Source organism: Paramormyrops kingsleyae, chromosome 22 (assembly GCF_048594095.1).
Source record: "Paramormyrops kingsleyae isolate MSU_618 chromosome 22, PKINGS_0.4, whole genome shotgun sequence".
NCBI lineage: Eukaryota > Metazoa > Chordata > Actinopteri > Osteoglossiformes > Mormyridae > Paramormyrops > Paramormyrops kingsleyae.
The window spans coordinates 12,538,910-12,564,682 of record NC_132818.1 but is presented as its reverse complement, the minus strand read 5'-3'; the positions used below and the strand labels follow the sequence as shown (position 1 = coordinate 12,564,682).

Below are 25,773 nucleotides of genomic sequence, written 5' to 3'. Positions count from 1 at the left end.
ACTCCGATGTCAGATCTATTATCCATTACAGATGCACCAGGATAAAAATAAGAAACTGTTGGGCCGTAATTTGAGTGTTTTATTAATGACAATAGACGGTACATCAGATTGGCGTCTTTCTCATACTATAATTTAAGCGGCTCTTTCATGTGCATACTTGGTTTGGCCAAAGCTTCTAATAATAATAATTTCAGAAAAATCATAAATCTTTCTGGCTAATTGTAAGATTGCGAACAATTACATATGTCACATTATGCAATAAGAAAAGCAGTTTACCAATAACAAATCACAACAAAATCTTAACGTCTAACATCCTATTTCACTAAAAACTGTACACATTCTCTCTAAGTGCATTAACTATTTAAAAAAAAAACGAAGAGAAACCGACTATTTGAAACTATTGGTTAGAACTGAAAAAACAAATGTGATTACTCTTGACAAAATAAATATTTGACATTTCTTAATATTAAGATATCCTTAGAATTATACATAAATATATCTTCTGATTGTTTTATGCAAGGTGCTGATCATGTCTTGAATTATGAAAATATCATTTTTATACATCCATTTACACAGCAGTAATGATCCATCTGCTGAAAAATATGACAACAAAGAAATCCACTTCTACGTATTAAACATTAGTCTTCTGTCGTTATTCAATGGAATAATACTTTTAACAACATCTATCACACAGTATGTCCTATCAATATAAGTATGTATGTTCTGCTGATAATTAGTATTTGAGTAAATGAAGTATTTACAGCAGTGATGAGTGCAGGCGGGTGGCACTTTCACTGACGCCGTGTAGTGCACAGACAAGCCCCCCTCCTCAACCCTAGTCTTTCGGGACACGGAAGTTGTCCTTCTCTCTGCGAATGCTGCCCATGGCCTGGATGGGGTCGTTCTTTCTGGCGTGGTCCTGCACCGATTTCTCCCTGTTCACAAAGTCACAGTCAGAGCAGTTTGGTCCAATCACATTCCACCTACAAATAGCTTCACCCAGGATGGGTCTCTGCTGATAATTTATACATTTTAAATGTAGTTATATTTATTTAGCAGACGTACAATTGAGAAAGCAGGGTCAGCCAGTTTGGGGGTTAGGGGCCTCGCTCAGGAGCCCGATGGTGATGTCACTGACCCGTTGAGCCACGCACAGCCCCCACCATGGTGAACTCCCCTTACCTCACTCTCATGAAGGGGTTGTACGTGAACTCCTCGCCGATGGTTGATGGGATGGTCGGTTCCCCGTTGTCATACGTCATCTGAACAGAAGAAGCCCCCCCCCCCCCCATCAGTCATCCCCGTTTCAGCGTCGCTCCGCACGGCGGCGCCTCACTTTAGCCACACCCACCTTCGCCCAGGCCAGCTTCCTGCGGATGTCCTGGTTGTCTGGCTCCACGTGTCGAGCGAATTTGAGGTTGTTGATGGTGTACTCATGCCCACAGTAAACTCGCTAAAAGGACAAAGGCACAGGCTAAATGCTAACGGGGGACACATTTTACATTCATTTGTTTAGCAGTTGCTTTTATCGAAAGCGGTGGTTCTCAACCTTTTTTGCACCGCGACCCAATTTTTGCCATGCCAGCTTAGTCGTGACCATATATCAAGTATAGGTTTAAATTCACACCATGATCAAGCACACAGTGCACTCTGCAGTTTACACCAATCAATACACAAATCTGATTGGATGTGCCAGTGAATTTTAAATTAGGCATCTGTGGTTTGGCTTTTTGGATTATCTGAATGTTCACTAGTTTTGCAGACCCAAGACCCGTTTATATAGGTTAATTGTAGGATTGGGGCTGGGAAATCGGATTGTGGATCAGCATAGGAGTTTGCCGGTTTTGAAATGCTTACATTTCCAACTTTGCCTCGCGACCCTTTCAGAACTTGCTACAACCCTTGGGTCGCGACCCACGGGTTGGGAATCGCTGATCTAAAGTGACGTGCATTTAAGAACGCAGGAAGGACACCATCTGATTCTTTTCATCTGTCCTGAATAGTACTCAGGCGAAAAATTACACAACATGCTGTTTGTCAGACGGGGTTAGAGGTGAATGAGAACACCTCTGAATCATCATTATCATCATCATCATCATGGTCGTCGTCTCATATCTGGTCCGGGCCCTGCTCAGCCCTTTACCGTCTCGGGTGGCAAGCGTCCAAGGACTTCGATCAGCGCCCGGTACATCTCATCTGGGGTGCCCTCGAAGAACTTCCCGCAGCCCGCAACAAAGAGCGTGTCCCCTGCACACATGTCAGACATGGTCATGTAGCCGCCGCGGCAGTGATGCAAACCCGGTGATGAGCCACTCGTCACCTGTGAAGACCGCCGGCGGCTCGGCGCTCCTGTCCTTGGTGATGTAGTAGCAGATGTGTCCGGAGGTGTGGCAGGGAGTGAAGAGGCACTTCACGTTCAGGGAGCCGACCTGCCGGGACCAGGGAGACGTCAGCGTGCGACAGAAGCGCCCCGAGCTCCCTGCGGACCTAGACGGCGACCGTGCTCACCGCAAATGTGTTATAGTGAGTGACTTTCTGAGTGAGCGCCCCCACTCTGTTGTCGCCCCCGTACACCCGCAGCCCGGGCAGCAACTTCACCAGCTTCTCGTTGCCACCGGCATGGTCCCTGTGGAGAACAGGTCGGCTCAGGTGAGCTTTACTGTTATACAGTACCATCCATACACAGGAATACAGCGGCATGAAAAAATGTTCCCCCAGGACCACGGTGTGACACACAATGGCAGTGACAGGGGGAGGGTTTTCACAGGACTTGCAGTGCGAAACGGGGGCTGGACACAGAGTTTTATATCCACAGTGCAATGTGTAAGTAAACAATACACTACAGGACTCTACAGTACAGTACATACACAGTACTATACAGTACATTACATACATAGTACTGTATGACAGTTCTGTACAGTACAGTGCAAGCAGTACAGTACATACACAGTACTGTACAACACTACAGTACCTACTGAGTACTGTATGACAGTTCTGTACAGTACAGTGCAAGCAGTACAGTACATACACAGTACTGTACAACACTACAGTACCTACTGAGTACTGTACAGTACCTACACATTTCTGTACAACAAAATACAGTACCTACATAGTACTACAGTACATATACAGTACTGTATAATACAGTACATACAGTACTGTACTACAGTACTGAACAATACAGTACAGTGTATACACAGTACCATACAGTACATACACAGTACTGTACAACACTACAGTACCTACTGAGTACTGTATGACAGTTCTGTACAGTACAGTGCAAGCAGTACAGTACATACACAGTACTGTACAACACTACAGTACCTACTGAGTACTGTATGACAGTTCTGTACAGTACAGTGCAAGCAGTACAGTACATACACAGTACTGTACAACACTACAGTACCTACTGAGTACTGTACAGTACCTACACATTTCTGTACAACAATATACAGTACCTACATAGTACTACAGTACATATATATGTATAATACAGTACATACAGTACTGTACTACAGTACTGAACAATACAGTACAGTGTATACACAGTACCATACAGTACATACACAGTACTGTACAACACTACAGTACCTACTGAGTACTGTACAGTACCTACACATTTCTGTACAACAAAATACAGTACCTACATAGTACTACAGTACATATATATGTATAATACAGTACATACAGTACTGTACTACAGTACTGAACAATACAGTACAGTGTATACACAGTACCATACAGTACATACACAGTACTGCACAACACAATACACTACCTACGCAGTATTGTACAATACAGTGCCTGACAAAAGTCTTGTCACTTAACCAAGTTGTAGGAACAACAAATAATAACTTGACCTGTAGTTAATCAGTTGGAATCAGAAATGGCTTATAAGAAAAGGCAAAGCCCTCTAGATTATGCTTATTATACCAAAATAAAGTTTTGCATCATTCATTGAGTTTTGTCATGTAATTAGGACAGAAAGGTCAACTTTTGCCTGGACAAAAGTCTTGTCATATATAAAAATAATGTAGAAATTAAACATATACTTCATTTAGAATACACAAACATGCTACAATATCATCAGAACATAAAGTCATGGTGCCTTGGGAAAAAAAAATTAATAATGTGTATGACTCCCATGAGCTTGGAGGATGTAACCCCAAACCATGATTTTTCCTCCACCAAACTTGACTGATTTCTGGGTGAATTTTGAGTTCATGCGGGTTCCAACAGGTCTCCTGCAGTATTTGCTGCATTTGGTATGTAGTTCAATGGATGATTCGTCAGAAAAATCAACCTTCTGCCACTTTGCCACTGTCCATCCTTGCTGCAAGCTGTGGGCCTTGGAAAATTCAATATGCTTTTTTTTGTTGCGTTCTAGTTAATGCTGGTTTCTGAGCACCAATTTGGCCATGGAGACCACTGCGTGCGAGAATTCGAGAAACTGTTCTTGTAGACACAGCGGTTTCTGGTGACCAGTTCTGATGTAGATCTGCTGCAATTGAACAAGGGTTGGCCCTGGACTTTCGAAGCAACAAACGGTCCTTTCAAAGAGTTGTCTTACGGGGTCTGCCTGACCTGGGCTTGTCATGAACATCACCAGTTTCTTCATATCTTTTTTTAATCCTCTCCACTTGACGTGTGGATACATTAACGATGTCTGACACCTCAGCAGCAGACTTGGTCTGTGGTTGAATCTTTGGCATGTTGTCAGAAGCCAGGCTGCACTTCAAGTGAAGGTCTGGTGTTCTTGGGGTTCTTTTTATACACACTTGGGATTATGTTAATTACAATATTTGTCACAGGTGAACCTCTAATCTGTGATTGGTTGAATCATTAAAAGACATGACAAGACTTTTGTCCTTGCAAAAACAGGTGTTTATGGACTTTAACAAGCTGTGAACATCAGGACACTTTTTGACTGTTTCATTTTGCACCCAGTTATTAATGTGAAAGCCTTTGGCATTAAATTGATCCATTCATTGTAACAATTGATTGATTAGAAATAAAGTTATATGCCTTTTTAAGTTACTATGTCCTTATGTGACAAGACTTTTGTCAATGACTGTACAGTAGCAACGTGTGGAATACGTATAGTGGAACTGAATAAATAAATACTAAGTTAGGAGTTCAGGATATCTTGGTGCACAGCTCCACACTCACCATTAATCAAACATCTCTAACGGACACAAATTCATGCACAATTTCACAGCTAATTTAATGCTTTAGCTCAAAGTAATTTGATGGTATGTAATAAAATTACATAATAGTTCTCTTCTGTCCTCTGGGGTGATCAGTTGCTAAGTCATCATCTGGGAAACTAAAATTTGTCACAAAGTTGCAAGTGACTCAGGTGGTTTAAACGTTAGATCTTAGCGACATGCTACACGTGTCTGTGGTCATACTGGTCATTAATGGGAATTATAAGCTGCCCGTTAACTCACCAGTGATGATGTGTAGTTAGGACAGTGGTCAGTTTTACTCCATGCTTTTTCACTGCATCTACAACCTTTTTAAAAAAATAAAAATAAAAAAAAAACATAGGATTTTCACTCATTTGCTAAGAGTCTTGAACAGTTTGAGGGGTGATGATTACGGAAGAGGATTAGGGCCACCATGAAAATATTATTTGAATTCTAACTTTAATGTCAGAATTCTGAGGAAAAAAAAAGTCAGAAATTCTGAGAAAAAAAAAGTCAGAATTCAAATAATATTTTCATGGTGGCCCTAATCCTCTTCCGTAGATGTTAATATAAGCAACATGGCATAAAGAAAAATGAGTGGGTCACCTTCGCAGGTTCCACTGGGTCCACAATAGCGGCCTCCCTGGTGTCCTCATCAATAAGAAGATACATATAATTATCAGTGAGCGCAGGTAGGATCTCAACCCTCATGTCGGACTGGGTCACTGCGCAGGACTTCCTGTGAGTGTGGAGGGCCGAGCGGATCTGGGCCGGACCTCCGCGGGGAAAAGGGATGCAATCAGCATACATACCATCCATCAGCTCACACGCCATCCACACATCCAATCGTTCATTTTATACACTGTTTTGTTCGCGGTTTCTGGCAATTTCAGCATGGGAAGACATTCTTAAAAGCTTTATTTTCTTATCCAGAGTTACAATGGGCATGTTTCAGCGTGTAACGATAAACCAATCGCCGTCGCCTCGCTACAAAATAACTTAAGTGTCGGTGTTACTTCTCCTTTCTAATGAGTGCAACCCCTTCGCGCATATCAGCGGACAAGATCAAGTACTGTATTTTAGCAACAAAAATGATGGCGGTCATTTAAAGATTAATAATGTACGCACGTCAGAAATAATTACCAAGTATGCAAAAAGTGAGCTGACTAACGGGGCGTTGGTCTTTCGCAAGGCTGCCTAGTGCAACGCAACACCGACTGCTGTCATAGCCAGCATTTGATGCAGTGTACATGCTATTTTGAGCCTTTGTGAGGCTGAAATAAGGTGCCAAATCTCATCGATAAGAGAGGCCGGACCACGGGAATGTGGCTGCGGGGTCTGCGCCACTTTCGGGATCCGTGCGGACCTGTAAACACTGGACCCGACTTAACTTTGCTGTGTAAGACGGTGCTAGCTTAACCTTCACCGCCGTGCACACACAACGGTGGAGGATAGAAATGATTTAAATGTCGGTTTTTGCAGACGCTGCGGCAAACGGAGCGTATTTGGCCATTTATAGCGACGTACCAAATTTATACGCAGCAGCTCCTCCCAGCACACCAAGAGTGCAAGCACTCGCCACCAGCGACCTGAATAACATATCAAACTAATAAATTGGAAGAACGGGGTCCGTTTAAGGCACAGCCGTCCCCCTTAACTTTGACCTACGAGCGATCAACCAATCCAGCCTGGGGGTGTGACACCGGCGTCATTCCTGAAAGACACTAGCCAACCCGGACACCTGTTCGAAATATCGACACGCATGGAGCAAATTAAGCTGAATGGCTATTAATATCTACGATTTAGTACAATGTAGCTTGTAGTACGATTTTCCTATGACAATGAATATTTTTTCATCTGAAAAAATGAAACGCGTTTTGGAAAATGGCACTGTTTGTTGCCTCCCTGATTCCGTACTGGGATGGCCGTTCAAAGGTCATTCCCAGAAGAGGGCGCATACAGGTGTCTCAGGCAAGTCAGTAGTTTTGGAAAATGACAGCCCCAAGAAATATATCACGGTTTTGGGAGTGGGGAAGAAAAATTATCTGCGTGGGGAGGAATTACGCTGACCATGCAAAAGAGCTGAAGAATGCGGTTCCAACCGAGCCAGTCCTCTTCCTGAAGCCCCCCACGGCGTACGTGAAAGAGGGCTCCCTTATCCTGGTGCCGTCTTACTGCCGCGACCTGCACCATGAAGTCGAGCTCGGGGTAGTTATTGGCAAAGGGGGCACGGCCATCTCCCGGTCGGCCGCGATGGACCATGTGGCTGGGTACGCTTTGTGCTTAGACATGACTGCGAGAGACGTCCAGGAGGACTGCAAGTCCAAAGGTCTCCCCTGGACTTTGGCCAAAGCCTTCAACACGTCCTGCCCCGTCAGCGAGTTCATACCCAAAGAGAAGCTCCCAGATCCAGGCAACGTCAAGATATGGCTAAAGGTGAATAACCAGCTGCGACAGGACGGCCACACGTCGCACATGATATTCTCCATTCCGTTTCTTGTCAGCTACATCAGCGACATTATCACCCTGGAGGAAGGGGACCTGATCCTCACGGGAACCCCCCGAGGCGTGGGCAGTGTCCAGGAGCACGATGAGATCGAGGCTGGCATTGAGAACGTGGTGCAGATGACCTTCAGTGTCGGCCGTCCGTGAAAAAACGATAACATTTAGGGTTGAAGTCTCCACTCATGGGGGCGTGCAGGGGGTTGTATTGGCTAGTTTTGAGTACGGGGGGGGGGTTACAACCCCCATCCGCCCATAATTTACGTCTGTGTTATGAACAAAACATTATCAGGGATCCATTAATATAAGCCACTGAACTGTCTCACTTGAAGAAGGTATACGTTAAAACCTCGTGACCCATGTGAAGCCTTTATATAAATGAAGCTGTAAAATTTATTTATGGTATAGTAATGTCCCTGTCTTGATTGTGGATGCGGCAGCGCGCTGTACCTGTGCATGTCAGTGCAACCGGTGAAACCTGTCCTGACCTGACCTATCTTGATAGTTCCCTGTTGGGTGAAAAGTAGTTCTACTTTTTCCCCAGCAGAGGGCAGTAGGGACCCAGTTATTCCAAACCGCGTTTTTCTAGCGTCAGTTGCCGAAGTTTTGGATAGAGGTGACGCTGCTACACATTTATTCATTTACATGGCTGGATATCCACCAGTACAGTGTGGGTTAAGCATGTGCCAGGATTGAAATTCTCTTGTGAACGAGAGCCAGAAACGAGTAACCAGGCCAGCCAAGAACTGTATAACCAATAGACCATTTTAAACTTTAATCTTTGCAGGCTAATGTATGTCAAAAGAGAGCAGCAACCCATTAACAAAAAACATCCATCCATTTCCATAACCACTTATCCAATATCGGGTCATAGGGAGGCTGCAGTTTGACCCAGAAAACGCTGGGTGGAGGACAGGGTACCCTCACACACTCACTGACGGCTACTCATGAATCACATGTCTTTGCACTGTGTTACTTTGTGAATTTACATGTGAGTCACGCCGATGAATGTCTCTGTGATTCTCGATACAGTAAACGATCTGCTCCCTTGTTCTTACCTAAGCGTGATCCTTACGTGGCTGTCCCTGACATGACCGCATTCCTCCCAGTGGTGTGGAACATCTGTTCCAGGTTCAGTTAGCGGTCTCCTCACGGCCCCTTAATCATGTGCCCCCTGGCCATCCCGTGCTCATCTCCTGTAACACGAGGCCCCTGCGACTGAGATTTCCCTGCCTCTCCGAGGCATTCTGTCATTCCGGGCTCTCCGGGGTCGGAGATCACGATGTTTGATTTATCAGCAGCCTGAAATTGACCTTCCCCACGTATGTCATCTGGATGGAGAATCCCAGTGAGCAGTGCCATCTCACCAGAACGGGGCACGGAGACCCGTGTTGGTGTCACACCCTGCTTGATTTTTAAACGTAATTCCTGTGTTAAGGATCCTCTGTCATACAGCCTTTATTACGGCTTTGCTGATTTCTAAAGCTGCTTCCGGAATCTCCAGTTCGGTCCCCTTTTGTAAGGTCTTCTCACATCCCTGTCTCTCTCCTGCCAGTGAGCTGGTGTGACGTCCTGAAATGTTCACACTAACGGAGGATAGTAAAGGTATACGCTGCATTCCCTGTGTCAGTGAAAGTGCTTTACAGTGTCCACTTCCTCTCCCCGCTTACGTCACTCAAACAAAATTTAATGTTTTTAAATTTAAACACATCTCCTCTATTACCGGAAACCCCCTAGTGGTGGCCTTAAGGACCTTTAATTAGAAACATCTCCTGCCTCTTTCAAGTAGATGAGAGCTGGGCCCATGGCCGCACTGCAGGGACACTTGGGGGCGTGTCCGGCCACTCCAGGGCCCTGATCAGAGATGCCGCTCCATAGCGGGTCCGCTTCCTTGGTGAATGGCTCCCTCACTGCGCACTGCTGTTTGTCGCTGCAGGCAAGTCTTTGGACGGCTGTGGCATGTGCCACGTCCTGTGCAGGACCTCCATTCTGTCACCGTGACGATACCCAGGTGGCAATCTTCCAGGTGTTTCCCCCTGCATAGGGACACACAAGATCGTCCCCCCCCCTCTTCAAAGTGCAGTAAAACCATGTGCTTGGTCCCTGTGTGCTAAACATGATAAACCAGGTTACATGGTGTCAGCTTCTGAGGTTTCCCCCTCCATGTTCACAGAGCGCCCCCTTTTGGCATGTATCTGTCACTGTCATGCAGCTTTTTCTTCTCCTTTCAGTTTTTTTCCAAAGTCCCCTCCCCCACCCAGCCCTGGCACAGCATGTATGGCAGACAGACAGCCCGGCATGCCCCCCCAATGCCACTCCAGAGCCTGCCAAAGCATGCGTGGCAGACAGACAGCCCAGCGTGTACCCCGTGCCCCCCCCCCCCCCCCCAGCCCTCGCTTCCATGAATACCGATATGCTCCAGGCGATTCCTCCATGCGTTGCAGACGGCAATTTGGGGGGCGACCTTACGGGGATGGGACCTGGGGGCAGATGGAGCCCCTCCAGGAGCAGGGGAGGGGGGCCAGTCTGGGAGGGGCTTTCAGGGCTGCCCCCCCCACCCCCGGCATGCCCCTCTGCATTCCAATAGGGCCAGGCTGAATGGGGCCCTCTCGCGTAAATGGATGTCCCTACTCAGTTTGCAGGGCTCTTGTCCTCCTGCACAAAGGCAGACCTTGCTGAGAGGCCCTCAAAGACCCACTTCATCTAAAAGGGAATCAACTCGAAGAAAAACAACCGAGGAAAATCCCTATAAAATGAACCCCCCCTGGGCACCCACCCCCTCCCTTTTGCATTTGACTTGTGCATCTGAAGATTCATGCCAATGGAGAGTGGTGACAGAAATGCTTGGGATGGAGAAATTAAACATTCCCAACCAACACCAGTCGGAACCAGGCAAACCTCTCTCTTATCTTAATAGCGCAGTACCCCACATTGGTCAGAAGGGGGTGCAGTGGTCAAGGCAGCAGTCTCCCACCCAGTGAGGGCTTGTAAGTGCAGTGTCATAGAGTGGACAGCCTTTAACCACACACAGCATTTGAATCTATTTATAAAGACATTATAAATGTGGGATCACAGTGTGGTACCAGAACAGAGTACCAGACGAGTCTTACTTACAAATAACTTTGGTTTATTTACAGTTTAGTGGATTTAAACTCTACAGGCACATACCTAACAGTATTCTTTGCAGAAAAATGTCAGAAATGTTATTGTGGATTGATTGTTTTACATTTCACGTCCTCACAAGCACCGTGTGGTGAGGTTATACCCGCGCAGCCCCCTCCCTTAGGCAGCTGTGATTCAGCACCCACCAGCAAAATCGCAGGATGTCAGTGAAGGTGTCTCACTAGCAAAGCTATTGCATTGGATACTGTGAGCTGAAATCTGGCAGGTTGTCTGTGAGCTCCATCACAGAAGCCTGGGCCACACGACGGACTCGTCTCTTAGTCAGACTGAAGGGCAAACTGTGGCCTAACTCGACAGCCAGCATCTGACTCTGTGACGCAGCAATAGTATTATTGTCTGGGACAGTGATAAATGTATTGATGTGTGAAAGCTGGAATCCGCAGCTAAAAATAAACCCTTTACTGCTGGTTGGAGTTATGTCCCACCTGTGTGGCTATGCTGTTGATGGTATTGTGGGCCAAACTCTAAAATAAATTAAATGACACAGACACACAGACATAGGCATACCGACTGGGTCTGCCTGGTCACCAGATCGACATGCCAGTGACCCCAATTCTGAGTGAATCGCAACAGAGTGTCACCGCAGAGTGTCATCGGGAAGAACAGAAAGTAATTCCAGTTTTCTTTGGTGTCTTTGAACTGTGTCAAAAGGCATGTGGCTTGGGAGGACGTGTGACCTCCAGGACGGTGTGTGACTCCCCCCCCCCCCCCCCCCCCGCCCCCACCCCTGCCCTTGCCCTCCATCATGACCATAGCTGTACTCTGTTCTGATGAGCAATTCTAGAGAACTGTCAGTTTGTAGTGAGAATTTCCTGGGCGTGTCTAATGAAGTTCTTTTGAGGAGCTATTATATTCTAGCAGGTTCTCGGGCTACAGCAACATCCTGTGACGCTGAGAACAGGAAGTGGAAGGACGGTCCACAGTTCGATAGCACCTCTGACCGAGCGATATTCCACTGCAGCATATTTCAGTCCCAGCCAAAGTCCTGGCCACTCATCTGGTAAAACTTAAGGTTGAAGGGCCTGTAGAAGTCTCTAAGGCGCTGCAGCGCCCCCTGCGGGATCGCAGGGTGAGGGCGGCCCTTGGATTTGCCCAGGCAGCGCGGCCGACTGCTGCCCTCGGGTTTCTTAAGGCAGGGGAAGCCCTTGGTTTGGTTGAAGTAAAAGTGCTTGCTTCCCACAATGCGACGCAGCCCCAGAAAGTCCTGCACGCGGCCCACCTCACCGGCCGGGTCCAGCACCAGTCGCTCGCCGCTCACAAACAGGAAGCTGGAGGGCGGGAAGAAGCGCAGCCAGTTCTCCAGGTGCTTGGCGTAGATGCCGATGCGTACGGCACTCCAGGACGTGTCCACCGGGCCGCGGCTGCCATTCCGAAAGGCAAGGTCCTGGAACGGGGGCAGAGCCGGATTCTTCGACTTGGTCTGCGTGTAGTCCGAGACGGCGCGGGTGACGGGGTCACGCACCACCACGATGAGTTTGGTCTGGCTTCTCAGGGCAAAGACGCGCTGGGGGGCCTCGCGCGTCACAAAGTAGCTGGGCGTCTTCTCCATGGTGATCTGGCCGTCCAGGGTGCGGGGCATCAGGCTCCTGGGCGGGGCAGAGCACATCAGCTCAGGAAGCAAGAAGGAGGAGATCAAATGACCTACCGGGTCTTGAGCTGAAGCCCAGATGGACTCAGGGTCTAAACGGGCTGTAGACGGTAGATATTAAATAATGACACAGACACACAGGAAATGACATCAACAAAACAGACTGTCAGCTCACACTGTCAAACTCACACTTTTATCTTATTTTACGTCATTTTTTCCAGTGCTCATGTTACTGGGAGCTGAATCTGCCTCCACTCTGTTGACTGGTTTTTCATCCAGCTGAGCTCTTAATTAATTCGATTTGATTGCTGCTGATTAAATCACGACCGTGAATTATGTTGACGTTCTTGATTGTTTTAATTTGAAGGAAAACTTGTGCCAGTGCATTTGTCCTTTAGGCTCTTAAAATAGCTAAATTGTACAGATGACCTAATTCAGTACTTACTTCATTCAAAGTCAAATGGATATTTTTTACTGCTGTTTTATTTTCACGAAAGAGCCAGACCGATTAAAGTAACGCATCTGACTCTATGTCCATTCAGCAGAGCAACTTAGACCATAAAGAGCCCAGTCAGAGTCTTCCTGTAAACCAGGCCAACGGACACAGGGCCTTCCCAGACTAGTGGAGAACAAGCAGTTCACTGTGAATAACAAAGCCTTTTCAAGACTGAGCAAAACCCACAAGGTAAATAACCATTAGAGAGACACACATGATGTGCTTTAACAATCACGCACAAGAAAAACAACAAATAAGCAGCAAGAAATACAGACCGAAGTTCTGTGATGTCACACCTGAGTTTACAGGGGCTGTAATACAGACCCTGATGTTATGCTAGCAAAGCCTGTTCTGCAGGCCTGTGAAACATTTACTCATGTGAGATCATGATGGCATAAGCGTGTGAGGGGGATCAGTGACCGAATGAGAAACAGTATCTGTTCCCGGAAGATTCTACCAAGTTCTGGGGGACTTGCTAGGTGGCAGGAGTGCAAACAGAGAGCTGGTCCATCCAGGGCAGGATTAGCACATACACTACCGTTCAAAAGTCTGGGGTCACTTAGAAATGACCTTGTTTTCCATGAAAACATACATGAACTGAGTTTGAATAGGAAATATATCTAAATAAGTAGGAAATAGTCAATGACAAAGTTAAAAATAATTTTGAAATTAAAGTAATAATTTTTCAAACTTTGCTTTCATCAAAGTGTCTTCCACTTGCAGCAATTACAGCCTTGTAGACCTTGGGCATTCTAGATGTCGGTTTGCTGAGGTAATCTGATGAGATTTCACCACGTGCTTCCTGAAGCATCTCCTGCAAGTTGGATTGGCTTAATGGGCACTTCCTACGCACCATCCGGTCATAACAGCTCAGTAAGCTGAAACCCGGTGATGTTGGCCACTCCATTATACACAGAACACCAGCTGACTGATTCTTCCCTAAATAGATCCTACATAGTTTGGGGCTGTGTTTGGGTTGTTGTCCTGTTGTAGGATGAAACTGGCTCTAATTATGCACCGTCCACGGGGTTTGGCATGGCGTTGCAAAATGGAGTGATAGCATTCCTTCTTCAAGATCCCTTTCACCCTGTCCAAATCTCCCACGTTACCATCACCAAATGAGCCGCAGACCATCACATTGCCTGTGATCGTTTGATCTACATCTCAGAAACATTCTTGCTTGTGATCCGAACACCTGAAACATAGATTAGTCTATCAATAGCACTTTTTCCGAGCTGCCGGTGTCCAGTGTCTGTGTTCATTTGTCCTGTGTCTTTTCTTTTTATTGGTCATTCTCAGATACGGCTTTTTCTTTGCGATTCTGCCTAGAAGGCCAGCATCCTGGAGTTGCCTCCTCACCGTTGACGTTGAGACGGGTGTTTTGCAGGTACTGTTTAATGAAGCTGCCAATTGAAGACCTATGAGGCGTCTGTTTCTCAAACTACCTTCTCTAATATATCTATGCTCTCGCTCAGTTGTGCACCAGGGCCTCCCCCTCCTCTTTCTGTTGTGGTTAGAGCCGGCTTGCGCTGTTCTGTGAAGTGAGTAGTACACAGCATTGTACCAGGTCTTCAGTTTCCTGGCAATTTCTCACATTGAATAGCTTTCATTTCTTAGAACAAGAATAGAGTGTCAGAAGAGTTTCTGACCATTTTGAGTTTGCAATCGAACCCACAATTGCAGAGCTCCAGATACTCAGCTAGTCCAAAGGAGGCCAGTTTTATTGCTTCTTTAATCAACATAACAATTTTCATTTATGCTAACATAATTGCAAAAGGATTTTCTAATGATCAATTTACCATTTAAAATGATAAACTTGCATTAGCAAACACAACATTTCACTGGAACACAGGACTAATTGTTGCTGATAATGGGCCTCTGTACACCCATGTAGATATTCCTTTAAAAAAAAAAAAACGTTTCCAGACAGTATTTCTGATCAATCTGATGTTATTTTAATGGACAGAAACTTTTTCAAAAACATGGAAATTTCTAAGTGACCCCAAACCCCTGTTCTCTTTTTCCCCTGTTCCCCTATTCTCTTGCTCCTATGTTCCCCTATTCTCTTGCTCCTGTGTTCCCCTGTTCCCCTATTCTCTTGCTCCTATGTTCCCCTGTTCCCCTATTCTCTTGCTCCTATGTTCCCCTATTCTCTTGCTCCTATGTTCCCCTGTTCCCCTATTCTCTTGCTCCTGTGTTCCCCTGTTCCCCTATTCTCTTGCTCCTATGTTCCCCCATTCCCCTATTCTCTTGCTCCTATGTTCCCCTGTTCCCCTATTCTCTTGCTCCTGTGTTCCCCTGTTCCCCTATTCTCTTGCTCCTATGTTCCCCTATTCTCTTGCTCCTATGTTCCCTTCCCCTATTCTCTTGCTCCTATGTTCCCCTGTTCCCCTATTCTCTTGCTCCTATGTTCCCCTGTTCCCCTATTCTCTTGCTCCTATGTTCCCCTATTCTCTTGCTCCTGTGTTCCCCTGTTCCCCTATTCTCTTGCTCCTATGTTCCCCTGTTCCCCTATTCTCTTGCTCCTATGTTCCCCTGTTCCCCTATTCTCTTGCTCCTATGTTCCCCTGTTCCCCTATTCTCTTGCTCCTATGTTCCCCTGTTCCCCTATTCTCTTGCTCCTATGTTCCCCTGTTCCCATTCCCTTTTTCCCATTTACTTGATCACATTCCCTTGTTCCTTTGTTCCCTTTTCCCTCATTACCTTGTTCTCCTGTTCCCTTGGTCCCATTCATTTGTATCTGTTCCCCTGTTCCCCATTCCCTTGGTCCCCTATACCTTTGCTCCCTTGTTCCCTTATTCCATCATTCTCTTGTTCCATTGTTCCCCAGCTCTCTGTTCTTATAAAACCCTCTCCCCTCTCCCTTAGGGCCGTGTTTCATCGTAAGCCAGCACTGATGGGCAGCGAGGATCCCATACACCTGTTTGGTCTTTGCCGAGGCCTGATTCTGGTCACGCACGTAGCCCCGGGGGACGGCTCGGCCGGTGAGGCCTCCTGCCGGGATGCAGCACCAGGCCGCTGATTTACATCAAGGTCGGCCTCGTCTGCCACACTATCCCCCCCTTTAGAAGTCGTACGATTGTGACTCAGTGACTGAGGTCCTTTCAATGGGGTCATGTTACCGCCGCTGATGTAGTAACACGGGAAACAACAGCGACTTCAGAGCAAACAGGGGCAGGGAACACAGCACTCTGCAACTAGCTGGGGCCACAGTCTTGTTGATTCACCCCATTTTCTGGGGGGGGGGGGGTTATGAGGTGGATAAAAGACAGAGGGCCCATAGCAGTCAGCAACCTCCATGTTCTCACTGTATCAAATGGCCCTGTCCAGCCGCTCAATGGTGAATGGAGACAAAGGTGTGGCACACTGATCTGTACTCTAGACACTCGGACACACAAAACCAGCTGGTAATCAGACCCCCCCCCCACCGCCCCCGCCATGGCTGTACTTCCAGAAGCTTCACATCAGGAAGCAGCGTCACGCGCTGGTACATTTCTGTCATCACCGAGTGTCGACCTCTGTCGGAGCCCTCGATATTCACCCCTCCTTTTACCGCACTTAATGTGCCCCCCCCCCCCCAGCCCTGGTGGACAAAGCCGTCTCTTCAGAGTCTAAGATAATGAACTGGGACCCACTGACACGTGTTGACACTGCTGTCGCCATTTTGGATTATGCTGGCCTATAATCGCTGAATAGTCCACCCGACACAAAAGCCCGAGAATGGGAGCTGAAAGGCCCGGCCCGGCCCGGCTCGCAGACGGCAGCGGAACCAGGACAGGCTGACAATGAGGCCCCTGTCTCTGGCCCACAAAGCTGTCCAAAGAGAAGCCCGTCAGGCCCCCTCATTACATTGTACTCTCAATGTCCTCTTCTGTGCTTCCCTTCCTCCAGAAGCAGTTTTAATGGTCTGTTTTCATACCCAATATCCAGCTAACAAATATTACACAGTTTGGGTTTTGTACTCAGAAACACCTCATTGGGGGGGATTGTTCTCTCTTTTTGGCACATTTGTAAACTTACTGGGACAGAAAAAGAGCAGAAAAGGATGAGTATCATCGTCAGTGATGTGTACATGGGCTTCTTGGTTTATAATTGCTTTATGATTACTTTATGATTACTTTATGATTACTTTATGAATGGAGTTCAGCCTGCTTTGCTGGGGAAGCTGTTATGAGGTGCTGGAATCACCACAAACCATCAATGGCAACATCAGAGGAACTGTCCTGTTCTGCAATGTGCCCCCCAGGTCGCTCTCACAGCCCGGGGGACAGCAGACCGGTGTGTTGAACAGTCACCACTAAATCCACACCGACACAGCATCGGCAGCAGTTCCCGCGCCTTCAGACCCCTCAGCTCCCCCCCCCCATACCCCACCCCCCCCCACCACCACCACACCCTAAGCTGAGCCCAGTGGGGGGATTTACCAGCAGCGCAGGATGCACCAACATCTGGTATCAATGACAGAGAGGGTTTGGGATGCTTTGGGGCCTCTCAGACCCCGAACTGGATAACCACTAACTCTTTATATTAACCAGCCTGCCGGAGAATGCCGGCCTCCTTGGCACAGTCATCAATGGGAGACAGCTGCAGAGGAAACACTGAGCTGTCAACAAACAGGAGAGGGTCATTGTAGAAGTACAAAAAAGGTCTGACCTTTTTAGAAAATAATACTGACCATCTTGCGTTGCGTGAAAAAGACACTCGCTGTTATTGTTACAAATAGACACCTAATGGCTGTTACTGTGATTAAAGGACTAACAGTCTGGTATACTGACTAAAACGCCGATATACTGATATAAAGACATCCTACTAAATAAGAGACCAAAGTATTTTAGGACCATATGCCTTAGAATAATGTGACGAGTATTGACACACCAGCCGTACAAACCAACAGAAGTACGTTGTGTGTGGCTCAAGGTGGCAGTGGGATCTCGGCCCCATGAATCAGCATGCCACGCAGACTGTGAAGATAAACTTTAACACCATCCACCGTGTACGAAACAGACGAACACAGACTCATGGGGTACAAAAGATCTCCATAACTCTGATCTTCAGAAGTGCTCTAGGACTAATCTTCAATGAAATCTTTTTTAAAGGACATAAGAATAATAGTTTTCAAAGTCGGGGGTGGGGGCAGGTGCTTTCATGCGCGGCGGTTAAAAAGTGCCTCTGAAGTTCAAAGACTGTGACAGAAGTACGACGGGGAAACTCGAAAAGCTTCCAATCACTTGAAGTCCCAGTGAAGCCGCCGTCGCTGTCCCTTTAAGAGCCCCCGACTGCCGTCAGTGTGACACGTGAAGCCAGAGCGCCTGCAGATGTCAGCCTGCAGGATCTGGGGAGCAAGAATCACATGATCACACGGTGTTGGCTCCATCCTCACCTGTGCGTGCCGTGTAATTAAAATGGGGCTCGACAGCAAGTCCCATGCACATCACACCTGGGGGACATTATGCCGTCCGGCTGTCTGATCTTATAAACTGCCATTAGAGCCAGATCTTATCAAGCATTTCCGGGTCATTCCTCGGAGTGAGTACTTTATACTTTTCTTGGAGTAGCACAGGTTAATCCCTGCAGGTGAGAGGACGAGGAAAGCCATACGCTGCACTTCTGATTCTCTCATCTCCACGGCAGGATGGATGGGATTTACGGCCGGGAAAGCCCGGGATGGCCCACAGGCACCGCTGCACTGCCTTTGTGAGGCCTCCCTCCTCCCCAGTGATTAAAACGGGGGAGAGGTCGTTTACACTGCTAGGGGCGGCGGCTCCCCTCTCCGGCCCAGGCTGTCTGGCCCGCATGCCACCTACGCCTCTATCTAATGTTGTTTTTTCTCTCCTGCTTTCTCACTACATTCATTTGTCATCAGTAACCGGGGGGGCTGTCAGGGTGACGCAGAGAGCGCCTGCTCCCAGTGACACGTGTGCACCCCTCAGCCTGCTCTCAAAGCAGGGTCACCTATGGGGCACAGGAGTGACACCTATGGGGACCACTAATGTGCGGCAGGCTGATGACTCGTAAGAGTCACGTTTGTCGGGGAGATGTGTGAGATCAGTGATGATGGATCCTGGCTCCCAGTCGCTTTGTGCAAAACCATTTAGACCGTAGGAATTTCCTTTTCTTAGCCTTTGAAATATATATGATCACACATGTGTCTTACTGGTATAAGAGAGGAGGGATTTTCCTCTGTGTGTCACCGGTATCTACTGGTATCTGGGTGGGGCGGGTGGGGGGGGGGGGGAGCTGGTGTTACTACCCTGGAGTCAACGTAGCCACACACACCCCCGGCAGTGGAACCCATGGGAAACATCATAGCTAACAGATCAGATACACGGGAAAATCCCAGGATTTAGCAAATCACAAGTCCTTGTGCACAGCTCCAACAGATCCAGTAGATCCCAACCACTTTTATGTGATCCACCCCATTGCAGCCAGAGGGATTGGGAGCTGTGGGGAGCACTGCCCCGCATCGTGAGCGAGGACCGAGCCGCTGTCCTGTCACCCTCGGGGCCTTGGCTCTCCCTAGCCGGGTCGTTACAGCTGAACCACCCTTAAAAGCTTGTCAGATTTCACGAGCTCATCAACACGAGCCAGACCATGGCCCGAATGACGTCGAGCCACACACCACTCAGCTCCCCGCACCATCAAAACACAGAAGTGTGACAGGAGTCCCTGGAGATTCCCTTCCTGACCCGACCACTTCTTGTGCTTTGCTCCCGGCCACATTAAAACAACCCATCAGAAATTGGAGGGGGGGGGGGGGCAGGAAAAATCCCAGCTTTGATGTGAAGAGGAGATTCATGGTCACCCAGTTCCTAATGGTGTCTCGTGTCAGGGATACATGCTTTGCCTCTGCTAACCAATGGGATGTATGTCAGTCTGGGGGTCATTGGCCACCTTCTGACAGGCAAATAACAGATTCTGGTCCAATACCAGAATCAAACCCTTTTTACCTTCAACTCACCTTACCTCCAATCACACATCAGACAGAGAATTCAGCCTACAGGAAGACTGCAGCCATTGGCTCCCAAGCCAGCATCCCTATTCAAAGCCAACACAAGCTAACACAGGCTAACACAAGCTAACGCAGGCCAACAAAGGCTAATTCAAGCCAACACAGGCTAATACAGGTCAACACAGGTTAATACAGGCCAATATGCCAACAAGCTAACACAAGCCTTTTCATCATTTTTACCAGCCAATCACATGCATAGTTTCCCCGGGTCGGTCGTGAGAGACTTCTCCGGAAGCCGGCCCTCTTTCCAACACTGGTCTCTGTGAGCGTTGGTGGTTTTCTGCTGAATGTCTTTCATGTGGTCACAGTGGGCCCATATGTTCAGCAGAAGCGTGACTCTAAGCAGGACATCCTCTGCTCGCGCTAAACTCCTGCCGTCCACCCCTACGCAATGAAACAACGAAACGAGCGAAGGCGCTAAAGGATCAGGCGAAATGGAGGGCAGCCCCATCCGAGGGGTCATGTTAGCGAGACCCCCGTGGTTACCTGTCCTGGGCCCCGCTGCTGCCAGCCCTGCCCCGGGTCACCCCCATCACAGCTCTACAAGCTGGGCTCTCCCTGGCTCTGCACTGGCTGACCCCCCAGTTAGCTCCTGGGAGGGGGTGGGGTTATAATGACAAAGTGCCTCCTGCAAGCCTGACCGAGCCACCCCACCCTCTCCCACAGCCCCAGTGAGTGGAATCAGATGTGGATGCTGTGTGTCACTGGGGGGCTACCGGGGACTTTTATAACGCAGCAGCTTAACAAAAGATTTTCTCAGAACCCTGTGCCTGTGTGACCTGAAGCAGCCAGGACTGAGAGTGACACAGTCCCGTGGCAGAGAGTGACACGGGGGTGACGCTGACACACACGCGGTGTGCTGGTCATGTGACATTCCGATCCCACCGCTGACTCTCCAAATCTACAGGGGCGCAGTGGAACTACCTATGTTTGTATAAACCGCCGTCTCTCACCTGAACGAGTCCAGGCAGGTACAAACATCTCCTCCGCAGTCGTGATAGGAAATGTTTTGGGATCTTTGATCAAAAGTGTCTCCCTGGTGCAGAAGCCCTCAAACACAAACATTCACACCTGCTCCGTCCAGCTTCCTGAACTACTCCAAGCTCTGTCTTGAATTCCTTTAATTGTTTTCTCAGGAATACTCAGCGACTAACCTGAGACCCAGCAGGTGTTCCTGTGTGTTTCTTTGATCACTCACTCCTTATAGACCAGCTAGCTAGTGTCAAAAAAGGGTGAAACCCCCTCTCCCAATCCTCCATTTTGGCTCAAATTTAAATGTGCTTTTTAAGGTTTAAGAGCCCCTTTATAAATACAAGCACCCTGCCTGTATGAACAGCTGTTTAGTGATGATCAGGGAGGTGAGACCTGGCCGGAACTGGGGGGGGGGGGATTTGGAGGAGGGGGTGGATTGCTGCCTGCAAGTGGAAGTAATTTATGGAGAATCTGCACCAAGCGTTGAGCCCTGGAAGCCACAGAAATTTCCATACGATAACCTGACAGCAGCCAGAAGCCAAGACACAGAGGGACAGAGAGAGAGACAGAATCAGACAGAAAGACAGAGAGGGAGAGGGACAGAGAGGGAGGGAGACAGAGACGGAGACAGAAGGAGAGAGAGAGGGAGAGAAAAAGATAGAGTTGGAGAGAGACAGATAGACAGATGGAAACAGAGAGAAAGATAGAGGGAGAGAGACGATGTGTTATGTTTTTAAATGCCAAGTCCAAGAAAACACCTGCACTTTCATTAAAATATCCATCAGAATTTGCTGTCTTTCCTGGCTATGGAGAGCGTGCAAAATTATAAAGACAACAACAACAATAATAATAATAATAATAGTAATAATAATAATAATAAAAGAGGGAGAGAGAAATGGAGACAGAGAGAGAGAGATAGACAGACAGACTAAAATTATCAGCAGCAAAAATGCTTCCATGTGTTCTCATCTTTTTAAATTGGATGGAAAAAGAAGATAAAAAGATAAAATTACTGTTGTGAATTCTGATGATGATTGCGGTCTCTCTCTCTCTCTCTCTCTCTCTCTCTCCCCAAGCTGAAGGGCTCCTGTGGATATTCTCGTCATCTGTGCACAATCAAGCCGCCCTCTGAGGGACACGGCAGCTGGCCCGGAGGAGCACAGGCGGTGCTCAGGCTCACCTGGGTCACCTGCCTCCCACAGAGGTGTGTCACCTCTAACACCTGCCACCCATTTCACTCCTTCGTCGGAGGTGTTTTCTGTTTTCTGTGACACCTCTGAGCAGCGGCTCCTGCCAGGCAGGGCGTGATGCTGGCAAGAGCCAAAGGCAGCGTTTCCACAGACAGACAAACAGCCTTCATGCAGATCAAACCCATCCTCAGTATCGCTGCTTGACAGGGGCTGCAGTCTGCCCCTCACTAAAGTCCTGAGTCCGTGTGAGTGTCTCAGCTTTGCAGACTATCAGCACGACTGCTTCCAAAACGGTATCGTTGGGTCCCAGAGATACAACCACGGATGCGTCAGAGCGACACCCCAGGGGCTTCACCTCAAAGGACATTTACACCCCACACCTTTGCCGAAAGCTGGACCATGAGCGTTTCACTTGTTATTTGTTATTAGACCAGTAAATGTCACTGTTACCTATGGGATGGTTTCAGTCTTCTCTTGACTGAAAGAACGCGGTGACTGAGGACTGAAAGGCATCCTATAATGCCACACTGAACCCCAAAGACATTAGGACCCTTTATAACCAGAGTAAGCCCCCCTTTTGTTCCATAAACAGATACCAGTGTGTTTCTGTCAATCAACTGCATGTTGCTGATTGTGTTGCTTGGGAGCAGAGGATTCTGGGTATGAGCAGAGTCGTCACTTACCCTAGTTAAAAGGTATGCGGTATTAGGATGGCCACAACCTTTATGTGAATGTGCTGCATTATAAAACATTAACAAAATGAAAATGAACCAAGTGTGAATTGACTGCAATCGTATGGTGAATGGGAATGAATTGTTGGATTAGCTGAATTTGTCAAATGGGAAATACGTGTAAATGAATTAACTGGAATCAGAGAGATGATCATTTGCTTGCTGAGGCTGATAGGAGTTTAAACCACATTCTGTCTCTCTGTGCTGCGAATTCTGCGTTTGGATGACAGTAATCCTGAGCTTTCTAATCCAACGCTATCATCTTGACGAAATATTCGTCAGGATGACATTTTTATGGTTGCTTTGAGGTGTTTCCCTAATTACAGACTCTCCCTGAATTTCAACCTTGCGGGAATTTTTTTATGAAAGTGTAAACAACACAGAAACTTTAGCAAATAACAGGCTGCTTAGTTACTTTAACTATATGAATAAGATGTAAGGTGCCCTCTGGAAAAGGCCGCACGAATCGCTATGGTGACAGGCTGCGTTTTAACCCTAAATTGTAAATAGACCTACTTTATTATGATGAGGCAACATGACAAAATGTTAACCTGATTTTTATAAATTCATCATTATGACAATTTAGAAAGATTCCAACCAGACTTTTCATGATCAAAGGTGTACCATGATAGAAAATTCCAACAACCAAACTATTAAAAGTAAAGGCATGCACCGTTTTGGAAAAAAAAACGTAAATGGCCATTGGACGGCATAGACTAATTAAGAAACCAGATAGCTGCAAAATAATCTAAACCGAGTTTGGCACGTGCGTAAAGCCCTACCTGTACCACTCCAGTCCCTTATCATAGAAGCGGTCAAAGAAATGTGGCTCCGATCCCACGGCTCTGACATCGGGGTGAATCCGGAGAAACTCGAGCAGGGCTCGGGTACCGCCTTTCTTCACGCCGATTATGATCGCCTGGGGAAACCTCTTTATCCCAGCGTTACTGAGGATGGAGATGTCGCCCCGCGTCTGACTGCCGGGGGACAGTTCGTTGGACCATGGCCCCTGAGTCCTGTTCCGGCGGCTCATCGGATGCGGAGGGAAGCGCACCGGAGTCCCGACCCCGCTCTGGGAGTCGTATTCAACGCCCCTGGTTGCTGATTCGGGGTCATACGCGGGGCTTGACAGGTAGTCGCTGTATCCAGTCAAAGAGTAAAAGAAATAGGTGAAAATGAGCACCATCGTAAAGAAAGCCGGCAGCTTGGACTGAGTTTTCAGCGGTCCAAAGTTGACCTTAGATCTCCATGTGTCGCATCCCATGAGTCGCGATCCTGATCAGTGAGCAACAAGCTGAACGCGGTGATCATACTGCATCGGTCCAATCCCAAGACACGCTGGGTTTCGGTCCTAAGGCGTTAGGAGAGATAAAGCGAGATCCGGAGCGTCGACGCCAGGCTGTGCGCCCTGTGTGCGGAGCGGTGGGAAGCGCGTCCCCGCTGCCTCCAGCGCTCCAGCGCCGCGACACGCATGTTTCTCCTAATTCAATGCCTTAGTCAATGCCGCTCCTTTTCCCAAACTAATTCCCCTTTGCACTTGCCAGCGGTGTTGACAGCCAACGTTTCCCAGTCTCCGGTCCAATATTTGTATGAATATGTATTTGGGGGCCGCTGACAGCGCCGCTTTACGCTTCAGTTCCCCGTCCCGTGGGTCCGGACCCGAGTCTGCGGCGCTCGCCGTATGGGGCTCGTCCTCACGTTGACGGCTTTATGAATGACACACACATAACCCACTTCCGTGCCTCACCGCCTCCGCCCCGCCCCGCCCGGTTAAAACCGTACACCTGCGCCTTACACTTCACCTACACAGTATAAGCCGGGACGTTTTTTCATCCCGATTCGCCTGAGCAACTTTTCTCCGAAATATGTGTTAAATTAAAAATAGAAATAAACATCAATTACTAGTAGTCCTTAGTTTTGATATACACTAATATTATAATACATAACTGTTACAACATAATGTGTTACAATGGTTACTGTATTATTGTGATAGAAATTTCAATCACTGTCTGCAAGGCGAGAAACATACGTCAAACATTCTTGTAGACGTCAGAACAGAGGAAACACTTGCTCATGAAACACCATCGAAGAGCCAAATGGATACATCTTATAACACAGCCCTGGTACCGTTTTGTTCCTCAGAGTACAAACAACATTAATGTACCCTCAATAGTACAAAATGTTCCTCAGAAGCCATTTCCGTACCTTAAATTCGACTGAAAGGCATAGCTAGGATACAACTAGCCCTTGAGGATATAGCCCCAGTGACAAATAATTGTACTCTCAAAGGTACAAATTGGTGTCGTGACCTAGCACGGGGAAGCAGGAGAGGGACGCGTAGGGCTGGGGAATATGAGATTTAATGAAAAAAGGGAGCAGGGACAGGGGACAGGCAAAGACAGGCAGCACTACACGGAGAGACTTCAATGACAGACCGAGGGAAACGGACTCGAACACGGACTAAAATACACTGGACTCAATGGAAAAAACAGGAAACAGCTGATAACAAGCGGGATTCCAAACGAGGTTAACCAGGGGGCGTGGCACACAGGAGGATCGGACGAGCAGGGCATGACAATTGGTACTTTTTTGCCATTGTAGGTGAAAGATAAAAAGCAATCCATAAGAGCTGCGTGAATATTGCGGCAACTCACATTCTGTTTTTTTTAGAGATGCGTGCATGCTGAAGGTCACATGACTTAAACTTAATCTCTATATGAGAAGCTATAGATAAGGAAGGCGGAGCCGCACGAGCACAGAGTGACTTGTGTGACATTCTTCTCTGCAGAGTGAAGAATTTCAACTAAGTTTGCCTATTCTTTTATTGGACCCGATCAAAGAATTGCCATGACAATTATAAAATAATTGTTATCGTTGTTTTTGCAGTTGTGAATTTTTTCGCACTGACGGATT

The 25,773-nt window shown here is 47.5% G+C and overlaps 3 protein-coding genes across 3 annotated transcripts; 1 reads left to right on the top strand and 2 right to left on the bottom strand.

Moving 5' to 3' along the window:
- Window positions 1–58: 58 nt before the first annotated feature.
- hagh (hydroxyacylglutathione hydrolase) lies at window positions 59–6,864 on the bottom strand. Its single transcript, XM_023822170.2, has 9 exons — window positions 6,717–6,864; window positions 5,796–5,965; window positions 5,451–5,515; window positions 2,509–2,626; window positions 2,321–2,429; window positions 2,144–2,247; window positions 1,352–1,453; window positions 1,183–1,262; window positions 59–935 (listed from the first exon to the last, which is right to left on the bottom strand). Exons 1-9 carry the CDS (start codon window positions 6,787–6,789, stop codon window positions 836–838), a joined length of 921 nt encoding a protein of 306 aa, XP_023677938.1. The 5' UTR covers window positions 6,790–6,864; the 3' UTR covers window positions 59–835.
- Window positions 6,865–6,922: 58 nt separating this feature from the next.
- On the top strand, window positions 6,923–8,748 carry fahd1 (fumarylacetoacetate hydrolase domain containing 1). The gene has a single exon (XM_023822172.2). The coding sequence runs from the start codon at window positions 7,182–7,184 to the stop codon at window positions 7,839–7,841; it is 660 nt and encodes a 219-aa protein (XP_023677940.1). The 5' UTR covers window positions 6,923–7,181; the 3' UTR covers window positions 7,842–8,748.
- Window positions 8,749–10,797: 2,049 nt separating this feature from the next.
- LOC111849120 (heparan sulfate glucosamine 3-O-sulfotransferase 6) lies at window positions 10,798–24,570 on the bottom strand. Its single transcript, XM_023821717.2, has 2 exons — window positions 23,643–24,570; window positions 10,798–12,460 (listed from the first exon to the last, which is right to left on the bottom strand). The coding sequence occupies exons 1-2, from the start codon at window positions 24,122–24,124 to the stop codon at window positions 11,842–11,844; spliced, it is 1,101 nt and encodes a 366-aa protein (XP_023677485.1). The 5' UTR covers window positions 24,125–24,570; the 3' UTR covers window positions 10,798–11,841.
- Between the last annotated feature and the right edge of the window lie 1,203 nt (window positions 24,571–25,773).

Excerpts from the sequence above, each read along its gene's own strand:
- hagh (XM_023822170.2), bottom strand. The coding sequence starts at position 6,789 with ATGTTATTCAGGTCGCTGGTGGCGAGTGCTTGCACTCTTGGTGTGCTG. Across the intron at positions 5,966-6,716 it reads AGCTGCTGCGTATAAATTTG|GTCCGGCCCAGATCCGCTCG; the intron begins GTACGTCGCTAT and ends TTCCCCGCGGAG. Across the intron at positions 936-1,182 it reads AACCCCTTCATGAGAGTGAG|GGAGAAATCGGTGCAGGACC; the intron begins GTAAGGGGAGTT and ends CTTTGTGAACAG.
- fahd1 (XM_023822172.2), top strand. The coding sequence starts at position 7,182 with ATGACAGCCCCAAGAAATATATCACGGTTTTGGGAGTGGGGAAGAAAA.
- LOC111849120 (XM_023821717.2), bottom strand. The coding sequence starts at position 24,124 with ATGGGATGCGACACATGGAGATCTAAGGTCAACTTTGGACCGCTGAAA. Across the intron at positions 12,461-23,642 it reads AAGGGACTGGAGTGGTACAG|GAGCCTGATGCCCCGCACCC; the intron begins GTAGGGCTTTAC and ends TGCCCCGCCCAG.